The sequence below is a fragment of the Barbus barbus genome, assembly GCF_936440315.1.
Source record: "Barbus barbus genome assembly, chromosome: 32".
Classification (NCBI taxonomy): Eukaryota; Metazoa; Chordata; class Actinopteri; order Cypriniformes; family Cyprinidae; genus Barbus; species Barbus barbus.
In genome coordinates this window covers 7,469,591-7,484,766 of record NC_136760.1, presented here as the reverse complement: position 1 = coordinate 7,484,766, position 15,176 = coordinate 7,469,591, and the positions used below count along the sequence as shown (strand labels likewise).

Genomic DNA, 15,176 nt, shown 5'->3' with positions numbered 1-15,176 from the left:
ATTATACAGCTGGGACTTCTCTTCCTCAAGCTCATTGACCTTCTTGAGCAGTTGATTTTCCAAGTCCTCCAGTCTACGCTGCAGTAGATTTCTCAGCTCATTAGGAAACGAGGCACCAGAGTAGCTGACAGAATTATATAAATGATTTTCTTTGCCTTATAGGACCTATTCCTTTCTAAGAACACTAAAGAAGTTCCTTTGTACATATAATCCAGTTAGTTTCTTTTGCATGCATGCTTCGTTTTAATTATTTTATTTAAAACTACAATTTATACTACACCATGCAGTATAAATACAAATAAATTGAAAAACATGTAAATACATTTCTGCTAGGGACAAAATAAATTGCTAGGTCTCTAGGTTAAATGTTTTTTGAATGACACAGGTAAGTAAGTACAAATATTTTTAAGAAATTCAGTTGTTGATAATTAATGGAACTAGAATACACAAAGAAACAAAATAATTATACGTTCAAAAAAAGCTGTGGTTTCCAAAAAAATAGCCTACCACATGGCAAGACCACTTCATGTGAAAAACTAATAACTACTAACTAATGAGATAATCCCTGTAAATCTTCAACGCCTCCACATAGGCTAATTACCAAAATAGTCGTGGCAGAGAAACTTCCGGCACAAATGTGATTTTAGTCATTTATTCTGCTGCTTATTTATTTATGTAGAACATGACAAGGCGTAACAAACTTATATAGGTAAAATAAACCCTCTTACCTCTAGATTTTTCAGTCGATATTTTAGACTGCATGGTTTTTTCAAGAACGTCATAGTATCATTTGGATCTTTAGGCACATCATCCATTGTGTCCTTATTCATTTTCCGAAATGTTCGAAGTCAGACTCACACCGTGACAGTTTAATCGTGCCCAACTGACTGATAATTGGCTCCTTCTGTTGTAAGATGGTCTCGTGAAGTTGCATGACGGTGTTTCTCAGTTCCTCCTCCTCCTGGACCGAGACGCAGGCAGAGATTGCACGGGGCAACTTGTATCCTTGTCAATGGGGACTGCAGTACATAGAAAGCGCACACCTTTTTCATTCTGTCCATAGAAAATTTTTACACACGTCAGTGCATAGATGCATATGAGTCCGGCGAACAGATGAAGCATTTTGGAGCGATGTAATAAAGGCGCGTGGAGAGGATCAATAATATGTATACCAAAGTAATACTGTGTTGAATCGCAAAAATTATCTTAAACTACACATACCGAGTAAAACATGTTCATCCGTGGATATTAGGATAACCCTGCACTCGAACACCTGACACTGCGCTCCTCGCGCTAGTAGTGTTAACGTTACTTACAAGAAGAACTCCAGTGATTGGATGAATCTGATGTAGTAGCATGCGCTGATTTGTGACCGAGTGTTTTGAGTTTGAGCGCCATCAAGTTGATTCTTTATCTTCTATTTTCTATCTTAAAAACAATTTTATACACTATCATTTTCGTTTCTATAACGTGTAAATATATCCCCTATAGCATTCTAAAACAAAACCAATCACAGCGCCTTGTTATCACTAGTTTTATTTTGATTTCTCGAGTGCTTTTCTGCTCGAGTGCTTTTCTGCTATTAGCTTATAGCCCGTTAGCATCGGCAGCCGCTAATCTCGCTTTGATTGCTAATACTCTATTCACACACATTACTATTGTTTCACTGTTACTTGCTTAAATGGCAGATTTGTGTCTACCTTTGAGTGCAGGTGAGGACACATTCAAGCTGCATTCGGTGCAGCTGGAGCTGGAGGCCGTGGAGAAGCAGATCCGCGACCTGGTGGAGAAGCAGGCCCAGCTGAGAGAGCGGAGAGCCGCGCTGGAAACATCCCGGGCTGATGCTCACAAGTCCGGGGTAAGTATAAAGCACACTGCTAACACTCCCACCATCTCTACTCCGTGTGTTTCTCTGCACAGACCCTGTGCACCCAGGACGCGATCTTCCCAGATGTCCTTCACTCCGGCGCCGGGACGCCATGGACCCTGGGTGCACCAGCAGCGGAAGACGCGAGCCAGGCCCCGGGCGACGACCTCGCCGCCTCCAGTCTTCGAGATCTCCACCCGAAACCGCTTCGCTCCTCTCCGCGAGACGGAACGCGATGCTGTGATCGTCAGAGACTCCATCGTCCGGCATGTCCGTGCTACGTTAGCTGAAGGTAAAGTGCACACTCACTGTTTCCCCGGTTGTGTTTCTGCGCAGATACCCGCGATCCTGAAGGGCGACGAGAGCATCGGTGCTGCACGCGGGGGTTAACGACACCAAGCTGCGGCAGACGGAGACACTGAAGAGGGACTTCAGGAGCCTGATCGAGACGGTACGCAGCACATCGCCCGTGACGACGATCATAGTGTCAGGACCGCTTCCCACGTATCGACGAGGACACGAAAGGTTCAGTAGACATTTTGCTTTAAACGAATGGTTATTGTCATGGTGTAAAGACCAGAAACTGCTCTTTGTTAATAATTGGAATATTTTCTGGGAGCGTCCTAGGCTTTTCCGTGCTGATGGCCTGCACCCCAGCAGAGTCGGAGGGGAACTCCTGTCGGACAACATCTCCAGGACGCTACGCTCCATCTGACTAGTAAGCCAATTCTCAAATAACTGCTATGATGACTTTTGTTCTACCCAATTAAAAGATAGAAGTACTTGCATTGTCTAATCTATACAGACTGTGTCTGTTCCCCGAATAGCGAGGTCAAAATATAAATTTAATGCAGGATCTAGAAAAAATCTAATCGTGATTAAACCAGAAAAACGCAAAATAAATGAACAAAAAACATTTTTAAAGCTTGGGCTCCTAAACATTAGATCACTCGCACCCAAAGCAGTTATTGTCAATGAAATGATCACAGATAATAATTTTGATGTACTCTGCGTGACTGAAACCTGGCTTAAACCAAATGAATATTTTGGTCTAAATGAGTCTACTCCACCAAGCTACTGTTATAAACATGAGCCCCGTCAGACTGGTCGTGGCGGCGGTGTTGCAGCTATATATAGTGATATTCTCAATGTTACTCAGAAAACAGGATACAGGAGGTTTAACGCATTCAAAATACTTCTGCTTAATGTTACACTGTTAGATATGCAAAAGAAATATCTCCTGTCTCTTGCTCTGGCTACTGTGTCACTCAAAAAAATGGTTTTGGGGCACTGTTCGTTCTACCCAAATGTTTTTTGTTAAAATAACCCACATATATTTATTTTCCCATCAAAACACTATTGTATTGCGTTTAAGTAACTTCAGTTGTGTAATGGTCCACTATACTTAATTATCAAGCGTTAAACTAACGTAAGTGGTTTGATTGCGCGATTCAAAAAACCGGATGTGACGATTTCCAACGTATTGGATGAAGACGGCGCGCGCGATGGAGGAGACAACAACAAGGTGCATGCGTGGTGTCAGAGCTACCAGTCAGGTAAGGAATTCCGAATGCAAAGTGTTTAATTTATTTTAGTGTTTCGTTAAGTCTGTTCTGGGATACTTTTAATATTGTTTAACTATGAAATATTGTGTTGAATGTGTTGATCACGGTATTAATTGATGATTGCATTCGATTAAAAAGATGCGAGTTTAATTGTGGTTGTGGAAAACGCATAATTCTCTGTTGTGTAATACTTCATATGTATGTGTGATCGTGGAACAAATTATTTGAATTCAAAATGGTTTTCAGTCGAAGTAACTTAATGAAATGACTAACGAGGGACATTCTAAAACGTTTAATGTGGCTAACAGTGATATTATACAAATCTAATAATATATATATATATATATATATATATATTATGATAAATCGTACAATGTGCAGATAAACAGATGAACGCAGCATATGAATGCAACGCGTTTAGTTCATATTCTGGGTTAATCTGTTTATAACGTCAGCCAGTGGTTTATTAATAAGGTATGTAACGTTACAGAATTTGATCTTTCAATATTAATTTCTCAGTATTAAGTATTTAGCCAGCTTAAGCATTTATAACCTGTGAGTAAATTTGCTTTTCTGTAGATAGTATGCTTTATTAGTATGATGTTGTATGGATAGTATTAGTACATTAAACACATTAAGAGTTTTAGAATGTCTAATAACAAAACCTCACAGTGCTTTAATCTAAGATACAGTCCCAGTAAAATTGGCTGAAGCTCTGAAGCAAGCACAAATAAGGCCACATTCGTCTGTCGTAAACCGATATATTTTGGCATGTTTTCTGATGTTCTTTTTTTATGACAGTATGTTTTTCATTGTTTTTTCCAGTTCATCACTGCCTAAATTTGGTGAAATGAAGGAATGCCACAACTTTATTGACTGAGAAAACAAAGTTTTGGCAAAGGTAAGTGAAGCTCCTTTTATAGGATTTATAAAAAGTAGTAATAATTTTGCAAACTTTGTTACAACCCACGGCTCGGCACAATGATAGTATTTAAAGTTTTACGAATTACGCTAAAGCACTTATTATTGCACTGATTGAGTATTAGCTGTGAGCAGACAGTGTAAATCAATGCACTGTAGAAAACTGACCATAAATGAGCAAAAACTAAGTTGGAATGTTATTTAAATTAAATCAATTATTAAATTAAGGAAAACAAATTATAAATCAGTTCCATATCAGATTCCAGATGATCAATGGCTTATGCCGCGGCCACATTAGACTTTGAACATGCAAAATTTCTTCGGGCACTGCAACGATCGTGATATGAAGTCGCACCCTTTTTTTATAAACATGAATTCAACATATAACAAGTAGTAATGTAAAATGTAGAAAATATACAATCTATGCGACTTAACTGCAAAAATATAGTTCTTTTAATTCAGCCAAAAGGTCACGCCAAGACGTATATGAATAGAAGTCAGTGGGACGTAAAGTGTAGTGACTGACCCTTTAGGACAGTGGTTCTTAATCCTGGTCCTGGGGACCCCCTGCTCTGCACATTTTGTGTGTCCTTCATTTAACACACCTGATTTAGATCATCAGCTCCAAGAACTGAACTGGATGTGTCAGGTAAAGGAAACATACAAAATGTGCAGAGCGGGGGGTCCTCAAGACAAGGATTAAGAACCACTGGTTTAGGGCCTTCATGCATCCTCGTGAACAAGATGGAGGGAAGTTAGTGAGGGAAGGGCATAAAAAAATGTACTTAAACGCAGCCCATGATGCTGTTCATCACTCAAACTAAAATCATTGAATTTTAATTGATAATGGCACCGCATTGTGCAGCCTATGATTGTAAACATCTAGCTATAAATTTCAGATTAATCAATTATTTAACAGAACTAACCCCTATATAAACGTGAATAACTTTTGGCTCTCTAGCGTTTAAAAAAAACAATAGTGCATTAATTTTTTGGAAGAACATCGTTTTGCTTGTGCTTTGGCTCTGCATGACTGTGCGGATGAATATGGTTCTTTCTCCTAACTAAAAAAAAAAGAGAGAGACTGAGAGATGATCCTACTGGTCATAAAACATTCACTACTAGGCTTAATAGATATAACCAGTTTAGATGAGAAAATTCTTAAAGGAACACTCCAACGTTTTTTCATATTAAACTATGTTATTCCCTTAACTAAGACGAGTTGATACATAGAAGTACATCTTGACTGCTTGCCTGTATTACCCTTAAAGGGATAGTTCACTTTAAAATGAAAACTGTCATATATACTCACCCTCATGTTGTTTCAAACTTGTATGAATTTCTTTGTTCTGCTGAACACAAAGGAAGATATTTTGAAGAATGTCGGTAACCAAACAGTTTCTGGTCCCATTGACTTCCATATAAAAAATGTGTTCTACTATGGAAGTCAATGGGACCAGAAACTGTTTGGTTACCGACATTCTTCAAAATATCTTCCTTTGTGTTCAGCAGAACAAAGAAATTCATACAGGTTTGAAACAACATGAGGGTGAGTATATGATGACCGAATTTTAATTTTAAAGTGAACTATCCCTTTAAGGAAATAATCAGGCAAAGTAATAACAGATTAATGTTATTTGCATCTTTAGACTGAAGACATTGAAGTGAGGAGAGCATGGATAATCAAATCTCTCTGTGCATACCTGAACGAAGACCCTAGCAGTCTGGTTTGGGAGTATATGGTGAGTATGTGCTTTTTAAAATGTTGCTGTATTTTCAAGGATGCTTAATGTTTAAAAGTACTTTATTTTATTTAAATATCCCCTCTAGGATACAGACGTTGCCAGCACTGAGGCGGCGATCCAGAAGACTGTGATGGGAATTTATGTCATAAGACATGAAGGTGCAGACATGGAAGACAGCCCAGCAGATCTTGGAGTGGTAATAGAGGGTCAAAAGGTTCTTCAGGACCTTACCAGTGTCCCATATGCAGCAGCCATGTTGCTGGGACTGATTTATGGACTGAACCTGAGCTACCCTCCTATAAGGTACACATTCGAAGTCCTTCAAAACATAATTCTGGAGCTAGATGGCAACAAAATGTCCAATAAAGTCCAAACACTGAAGACCAAGCTCTTCTCTGATGTGTTTGAGTAAGGACTCTAAGGACTGTCCTGGAATGCCAGAATGTTAATGTTAAAAAATATTTTGATTTTCTATTGCAGGTTACACTTGTTGTATTTTTCAATGTTCAAAATTGTTGAACTTAGTTGCAAGCTGCCTATTTGGTGCTCGGTGCATCTGTTATTTTCTGTGAAAGATGTCTAGTACATTTTAGCAGTAATCTCATTTCATAATTGTTAAACATATCGTTAGACACATTGCCATCTGGACATTTTGGTTTGCATGGAGGATTTTTTATTATTATTGTATTGTGTAAATTTGTAGTAAAAAAAAAAAAAAAGTTGTATTTCTTTTACCGAGTTTTATAGAGTTTTAATTTACACTGAATTTGCAGCAGTCTTTTGACTTTTTTGAACAATGTGTAAAAGTAATTTTTGCTGATGTTAATACATTTGTACAAGTTTAAAGAGCAGGCTGTTAAAAACTGTTTATTGCAACTGTTGAACAAATACAGTTTGATAATTTGTTACATATCTTGTCTTTTTATGACTCTACAAGACAATCACACACAAACAAATGCTGCTTTGAAAGGAGTAACTTTAAATAGATACTACTGAGTTAAAGTAACAAGAACTAATTGGATGGAACCACTGTCCATAATTTAAATGAGTTCTTTGAAACAAATCTCCTTGTGTTTGTTGAATGTAACCTATTTGGACAGTTTTAAATAAACTACTGCATGTTCACTTAACTTAACCGATTTAAGTTACAGGGAAGCAATTCCATTGATTTAGTTCGACATTACTATTTCACATAGATTCTTCCCCATTCAGTTGTGTTGTCCCAACACAAGGAGTTTACATAGATTCAAAAAATTCCATTAATGTTAATAAAAAGCAATTTGCTTATGTGGAACCACTGTCCATAATTAAATTAAGTAAGTTTAAAGAATAATTTTTTTGAGTGTGTGTATAGACCGCCAGGGCCATATACAGATTTCCTAAAAGAATTTGCAGATTTCCTCTCAGATCTGTTGGTTAATGTTGATAAAGTGCTAATTGTCGGAGATTTTAACATTCACGTTGATAATACAAATGATGCGTTAGGACTTGCGTTTACTGACCTAATAAACTATTTTGGAGTCAAGCAAAACGTCACCGGGCCCACTCATCGTTTTAATCATACGCTAGATTTAATTATATTGCATGGAATTGATCTTACCGATATAGATATCGTACCTCAAAGTGCCGATGTTACTGATCATTTCCTTGTATCGTGCATGCTGCGTATTACTGATATTAGTTATATGGCTCCGCGTTATCGTCCGGGCAGAACTATTGTTCCAGCCACCAAAGACAGATTCACAAATAACCTGCCTGATTTATCTCAACTGCTCTGTGTACCCATAAATACGCATGAACTAGACGAAATGACTAGCAACATGGGCACTATCTTCTCTAATACATTAGCAGCTGTTGCCCCCCTCAAATTGAAAAAGGTTAGAGAAAAATGTACTGCGCCATGGTACGCCAGTTATACCCATTCTCTCAAGAAAGAAACTCGTATTCTTGAGCGCAAATGGAGAAAAACTAAATTAGAAGTTTTTAGAATTGCGTGGAAAAACAGTATGTCCAGCTATAGACAGGCTCTAAAAGCTGCCAGGGCAGAGCATATCCGCAAACTCATAGATAATAACCAAAACAATCCAAGGTTCTTATTTAGCACAGTGGCTAGATTAACAAATAAACACACGCCACCCGATCTAAATATTCCCTCACAGTTTAATAGTAATGACTTTATGAATTTCTTTACTGATAAAATAGATAACATCATCCACTGTGTCTAGTATTTCAGCTTCATTCATCGCACCTAAAGAAAAACTGCAGTGCTTTACAACTATAGGACAGGAAGAGCTAAATAAACTTATCAGTGCATCTAAACCAACAACGTGTTTATTAGATCCTGTATCCACTAAACTACTGAAAGAGTTGTTACCTGTAGCAGAAGAACCGCTTCTTAATATTATTAACTCATCGTTATCTTTTGGTCACGTCCCAAAACCATTCAAGCTGGTGGTTATTAAGCCTCTTATTAAGAAACCACAACTAGATTCTAATGAACTGGCAAATTACAGACCCATTTCAAATCTTCCGTTTATGTCTAAAATTTTAGAAAAAGTTGTGTCTGCTCAATTGTGTTCCTACTTGCAAAAAAATGATCTCTATGAAGAATTTCAGTCAGGTTTCAGGCCTCACTATAGCACAGAAACTGCACTTTTAAAATTACAAATGACTTGCTTCTTGCTTCAGACCAAGGCTACATCTCATAGTATTACTTGATCTTAGTGCTGCGTTCGACACTATAGACCATGACACACTCATAGATCGATTACAAAACTATACTGGTATTCAAGGGCAGGCTTTAAGATGGTTTAGATCCTACCTGTCCGATCGCTACCACTTTGTTAATTTAAATGGGGAGTATCTCAATTATCATCAGTAAAGTATGGAGTACCACAAGGATCTGTCCTAGGTCCTCTGCTATTTTCAATATACATGTTGCCCCTTGGTAATATTATTAGAAAATACGGGATAAGTTTTCATTGTTATGCTGATGATACTCAACTATATATCTCAACAAGACCAGATGAAACTTCTCAACTATCTAAGCTAATAGATTGTGTAAAAAATGTAAAAGATTGGATGACCAATAATTTCCTCCTATTAAATTCAGATAAGACAGAGATATTACTTATTGGACCCAAAAACAGTACACATAATCTCTTGGATTACAATTTGCAACTAGACGTATATACTGTTACAGATGCACTGCTAGGTGGTTGTCCTGCATCTTCAATAAACAAGCTACAGATCTTACCAGGTCAAGAAAATATGATCATATTACCCCAATTTTACAGTCTCTGCACTGGCTACCTATTAAGTTCCGTATCATTTACAAAATATTATTACTTGCCTATAAGGCCCTAAATGGTTTAGCTCCTACGTACCTAACTCGTCTTCTACCACGCTACAATCCAACCCGCTCTCTAAGGTCGCAAAACTCTGGACTTTTGGTAGTACCTAGGATAGCAAAGTCCACTAAAGGAGATTTAAGGAGTGTAAAAGAGAGCTTTTTCACATTTGGCTCCCAAACTCTGGAATAGCCTTCCTGATAACGTTCGAGGTTCAGTCACACTCTCTCTGTTTAGCCAAGCATTCACATAATGCTGCTTATAATCTTGTACTGCAGTTATATCTGATCAAATGTACATTATTATTATTCTTTAGCTTGGATTGATCAAATCATTTTTGCTTAGATGGAACAGCAGCTACGCTAATTATGTCTCTATTTGTTTCTCTGTTTCTGATTAACATCCCGTGGTAACTAGGAATTACAGAAGCTTCAGTCTGGATCCAACCCTTAAATGATCTGAGATGACCGAACACCTGAGAAAAGATAATGCCAACCCCTCAGAGGATGCCAATGCTCAGACAACATACAGAATTACCAAATTTGGCCATAAATTAAATATATTAAGGTTCTGCAATATATAAGTATATTGTGGAAACTTAATTTTCTGTAGAGCTGCTTTGCAACGATTTGTATTGTAAAAAGCGCTATACAAATAAACTTGAACTTGAACTTGAACTATTAAGGTCACTGGCCCAGAGTAGCTATAAAATAAAGTTCCTAAAGAAACCAAGCAGCCTTAATCCAACACGTTAGCGAGATAATTTTTTAAACACCTAGTGCTTTGGGTCTCTTATTCTGGGATTTTATTTATAGCAGGTGACACATTTTGTTTAAATGGCTGTATACACTGATATAACATTAATTTGCTATAAATTAGTTGCATTTTAAAACTTATTCTTAAACTGTATAGGGGTGAGAACCAGTAAGTGACATTTTTGGTGAAATGGAGATATATAAATCAAATGAAAGCTCTTAATGAGCTCTTTCTACTGGCAAAAGTACTGTCATCCATGAGTGTACAAATTTGTATTATAAACAATTTAAATCAGTACACAAAGTCAGATCAAACTATGGTAAACATTTTGTTTTGGCTCTCCTGTAAAGTTCGTGAAATGTCACTTACGCCCTCCTGGTTCTCACCCCTCAATATTTTTTAATGACAAACCTATGGCAACACTAATAAAAATGGACTTTAAAAAATTTTGTGTGTGAATTAACTGCAGTAGGCTAATAAAATTGTTAATGATTGCCAGTGCTTGAAGTGAAAAAAAAGAAGTGCTCACTCGTACTCACCCGACCCGATTTATTTATTTATATTAAAAGTACTTTTTAATAATTCACAATGTATGTACAGTGCCACAATCAATCAATAATTAAATAAAAGTTTTCAATACAAATTAGCACAAGTCAAGCTGCAATACTAAACAGGACCACAGGGAGACGCCAAAGACCACTAAATCGCCTGCCTTTAATAAACGGATCCATTCAGAATCGCTAAATCTCTGACCACCGCATATTCAGCGTTCATTATAAAACACTCTTGCTTTTAAGCCAAATACATGCTGAAAATAATAATTTTACTGAAATCTGGACGTAAGTCACTATTCTCCCCATAATCGCTGATGAAATCGGCCGTGTTTTCTCTGCATTAGCACTGTTTTGAGTTTACTGTTTGAATTCGTTCACTGGATCCTTGGACTTTCCAGGAGTTTACGGTTTAAAATGATGTGATTGCAAAAGCCTGCTTCTTTTCATTTTAAGATATGATTGTCGTTATAAAGTACTGATTCAAATTAGTAATCAATTAATTATTACTCTCAGCGCACCTCCCCTCAATGAAGTGCTTCTTCAATTCAGTGTTCAAGCTCAGCAATGAAAGCTGCTTGCGTCCATTCACGTGATTGGTCGAGACGAGAGGTGATCCCGCCTGGGTAGTGTGATTTACATAGTTTCTATATAATTTCTAAGCATATAGGATCATATAGCCGGTGGCCCAGTAGTGCACAACACAACGCAATTAAAAAAGCAAACATAAGCTCAGAACTGAGAATCAACGCAGTTCCTCCTGTACAGAGCTGCACTAAAATGGAGCAGAGCTGGCACAAACCTAGAACAATGTTAAATGGTAAGAGAATTATCAAATTCTTTAATGAATGACATCATTAATAAACTTTGATTAATAATATTAACATGCCCCATTGGTATGCCTAAAGAGTCAAGCCAGGTCCTGTCAGTGGGACGGTGGTCCTGTTTGCAAGAGAGTCGTTAAGGTAGGAGTAGACTGTCTAATATTGTTACATCATCTTTTCATATCTTGCTATATTCATAATGTATAACATGCCTCTATGATTAGCCCTAGCAGAAAAAAGACAAACAATCATATTGAATATGGCTCCATTCATAATGTATGCAACATATAATGACAGTGGTGGAAGATTTTTTTTTTTTTAATGGTCAATTTACACTATACCTCTGTTTTTCATCTTAGGAGAACGCTTTACAGTGGTGTCACCAGCGATCTGCATGACCTCCTGACCTATCAGTCCTCCAAGTGTTAAAAAAAACATACCATTACACTACCACAATTATTAATATTTTACATAACTATTACACTGTGTAAAAGTTACGTGTTTATATTTACACATTTAGATTACACTAGTGACCAAGAAACCATATTAAAGTATTTTCATTTACATTATATTTAATTTACATTTTATATTCTAGTCTGTACAAATAAAACCAAATTAATCCATCCCAAGTGTTTTGTGTAAGGCCAGATCTCTCTGTGGAAGACCGACTGAAAGGTGGACCATGAAGAGTGTATTTTAGTGAATTTTAAATAATTATGACACACGCATGTAACGTGTCCATCAAAAAAATAAAAATATATATAACATTTTCTTTCTCTGTCACAAACAATATAATATCAATATGTACCATGGCATTGCTTGTTACTCCAACTTCACTCCTCTTTGTAGCTGTCCTTGCTTTGGTCACACGTACCATGCTGTGGGATGCAGGTTCAATAACTCTCCAAAAGGCCATTAAATGGTTCTACATCTCAAATCTAGATGGGATGAGACATGTTTTCAGAAAATACACACCACACAAAATTGGTTACTTTCAAAATTGGCATGCAAGTACTCTTATGAAAAAAAGGATTTTAGCTGGGGTTTTAGCTTATTCTCCCTCATGTCATTCCAAACCATTATGAATTTCTTCTGTGGGGAAAAACAAATATCTAAATAGCTGACTGACACGAACATTATTTACAACATTTCTGTATGCAATGAAGAAAGCAAGCCATATGGGTTTACAACGACGTAAAGGGAAATATATGATGACAGCTTTATTTTAATTTTTTTATTTGGGTTAACACGTGTTGCCCAGGTCCACAGAAGAGCTTTTTAAACAAACAGGCAACTACAGCGACAAATAAATTCACAATAGGCCTACACTGTGCTCAAATAGGCCCAGTCACTACCTGACCTGGTCATGATCAGATATGTTTGCTTTGCTTGGGGGCATAAAGGAAAAGTATGCAATTATTTGTAAATTTAACTGACTGAAAACGCAAGTAATTGAGAGGAGTTGAAAGATTTCTTATCCTGTGGCTCCCTCTGGACTGCAGTTGTCCTCTAGAGAGGGCATTTTTGTTCAGCCAATGCAAGTCTATGGGAAATCTTTGATTTTTGATAATTATATGAAAACTGTAAGTCTTCATTTAGAAAAAATATAGAAACAAACTACAGATCAGGTCCAAGGTCTCTGACGAGTTTGGTGCCTGTAGCCTTAAAGCCCTGGGAGGACATAGCCTACAGTTGGCTACAGTTGGAAGTTATTGGTCCCAGAAGAATAAGAAGTTTAAATAGTATAACAGTATACTGGCTCTCTCAAACCCTTTCTCAAAACGTTTTTGGTACATTCCAAGATGGCGGCATGTCTTTTCTGTTGTGTTTGTTGAGCATGTGGTTGTCTAACTTGTGTATCATTTTCATTGTTTTATAAATTTTAAGACTATTTTTAGATATAAAAGAAGTATTCTAAGGGTTTTACAAATTGAACAAGGGGTCTTGTCAGATTTGGGACTTTCTGAAGCAGATCTTTCTCAACTGGATGTATGATGTGATGGTTTTTGGCCTTGAAGAGTATCGCACCTTAGGGATAACAAAGACGGGCTTTTGGATCTTTTGGAGCGTTTTCCCCAATTCGGATTCATGACGTGAGATCGTTTGGCCTTGATGAGTACCACACCTTACTGGATAAAGGAAAGTGCTTTTGCTATTTTCTCTATGTTACACAAGACATGTTGATACTGTTCAGGGTGGTTTTTAATTAATCAGTATCACACCTTAAGGGATAGCAAAGACGGGCTTTGGATCTTCTGGAGCTCATTCCCGAATTCGGATTCATGACGTGAGATCGTTTGGCCTTGATGAGTACCACACTTTACCGGATGAAGTATTGTTTCAATAGTCCTCAACCCTGGAACTTTTATGAGACACAATTATATCACCGCCATTTGAAACGGCCTTAGGAAAGTTTTTTGGGACATACTGGACAATTTTTACCAACAAATTGTATATTTGTGTCAAAATCAGGAATAAGTTAAAAATGGCATTATACCTTTTTGTATTATTTCTTTTTTTGCTTTATGATGAGCTGTAGTGGAGGTTTTCACAGAGTAGAACAATTCCGTGTAAGTTCTACATGCTCAGTTGATAATTGTCTGAAAAAGGGCACGCTCGAATATATAACGAGTGTTACCCCACTATTTTCTTTTTTATTTAGTAGCTTCGATTCTGTGCACTTGATAAGGTTTGCCAGAATCATGGTTGTGCAAGAATATTTAGTTGTTACTCCAGGTAGTTCACTGGTTTTTTCAGGAACTTAAAGGAGGAAAAATTATCCAAGAAATCTAAACTGAAGAGGGCGCTTATCGTATTGTTACTTCTGATTTCTGGAAATGTTCAACCAAATCCAGGTCCTGATGTTGTCACAAGTTTTAACACACCTTCTGATTTTAAATCAAGGACTGGTCTTGGAATTGTTCATTTAAATGTTCGCAGTTTACTCACAAAGTTGGATATGTTACGTATCTGGGCAGATACAACTGATGCAGATATTATGGTTCTATCAGAGACATGGTTAAAAAATTCTATTTCAAATAAGGACATTAGCATTGTCGGTTATAATGTTTATAGGGCTGATCGATCTAATAGAGGAGGTGGAGTTGCAGTCTTTATTAAAAATAAATATATTACGAATGTACTTTTATCTAAATCAGTAAAAAATCTATTTGATCTTTTAGCTTTAAATATTGAGGTTTCTAAAAACCTGCAATATTACATTAGTTGGTTGCTATAGGCCACCCTCAGCAGTAAATGAAACCTCATCTTCTTTGGCACAGATAATATCAGATCTAGACCCTAAAGAATTAGTTCTGATCGTTGATTTAAATTGGAATTGGTTGCAACCAGTATCTGATGATTTAAAAGCTTACTGTAATTCTATTAATCTTTTTTCAGATAGTAAATAGTCCAACTAGACCAAATTTAAAATGTCCTGAAAATTCATCATTAATTGATTTAATTATAACTAATGTCCCTCATAAATATTCCATGGCATCTGTATTTGCAAATGATATAAGTGACCACTGTGTAGTTGCTACGGTTAGGAATACAAAAATTCCCAAATCTAAACCATGTATTATTACTAAACACGAT

The 15,176-nt window shown here is 36.9% G+C and overlaps 1 protein-coding gene across 1 annotated transcript; it reads left to right on the top strand.

Annotated features, from left to right (window-relative positions):
• Positions 1-734: 734 nt before the first annotated feature.
• Positions 735-12,322, top strand: LOC306851917 (uncharacterized protein). The gene is made up of 2 exons (XM_079388427.1): positions 735-2,585; positions 11,939-12,322. Exon 1 carries the CDS (start codon positions 1,682-1,684, stop codon positions 2,255-2,257), a length of 576 nt encoding a protein of 191 aa, XP_079244553.1. The 5' UTR covers positions 735-1,681; the 3' UTR covers positions 2,258-2,585; positions 11,939-12,322.
• Positions 12,323-15,176: the final 2,854 nt, after the last annotated feature.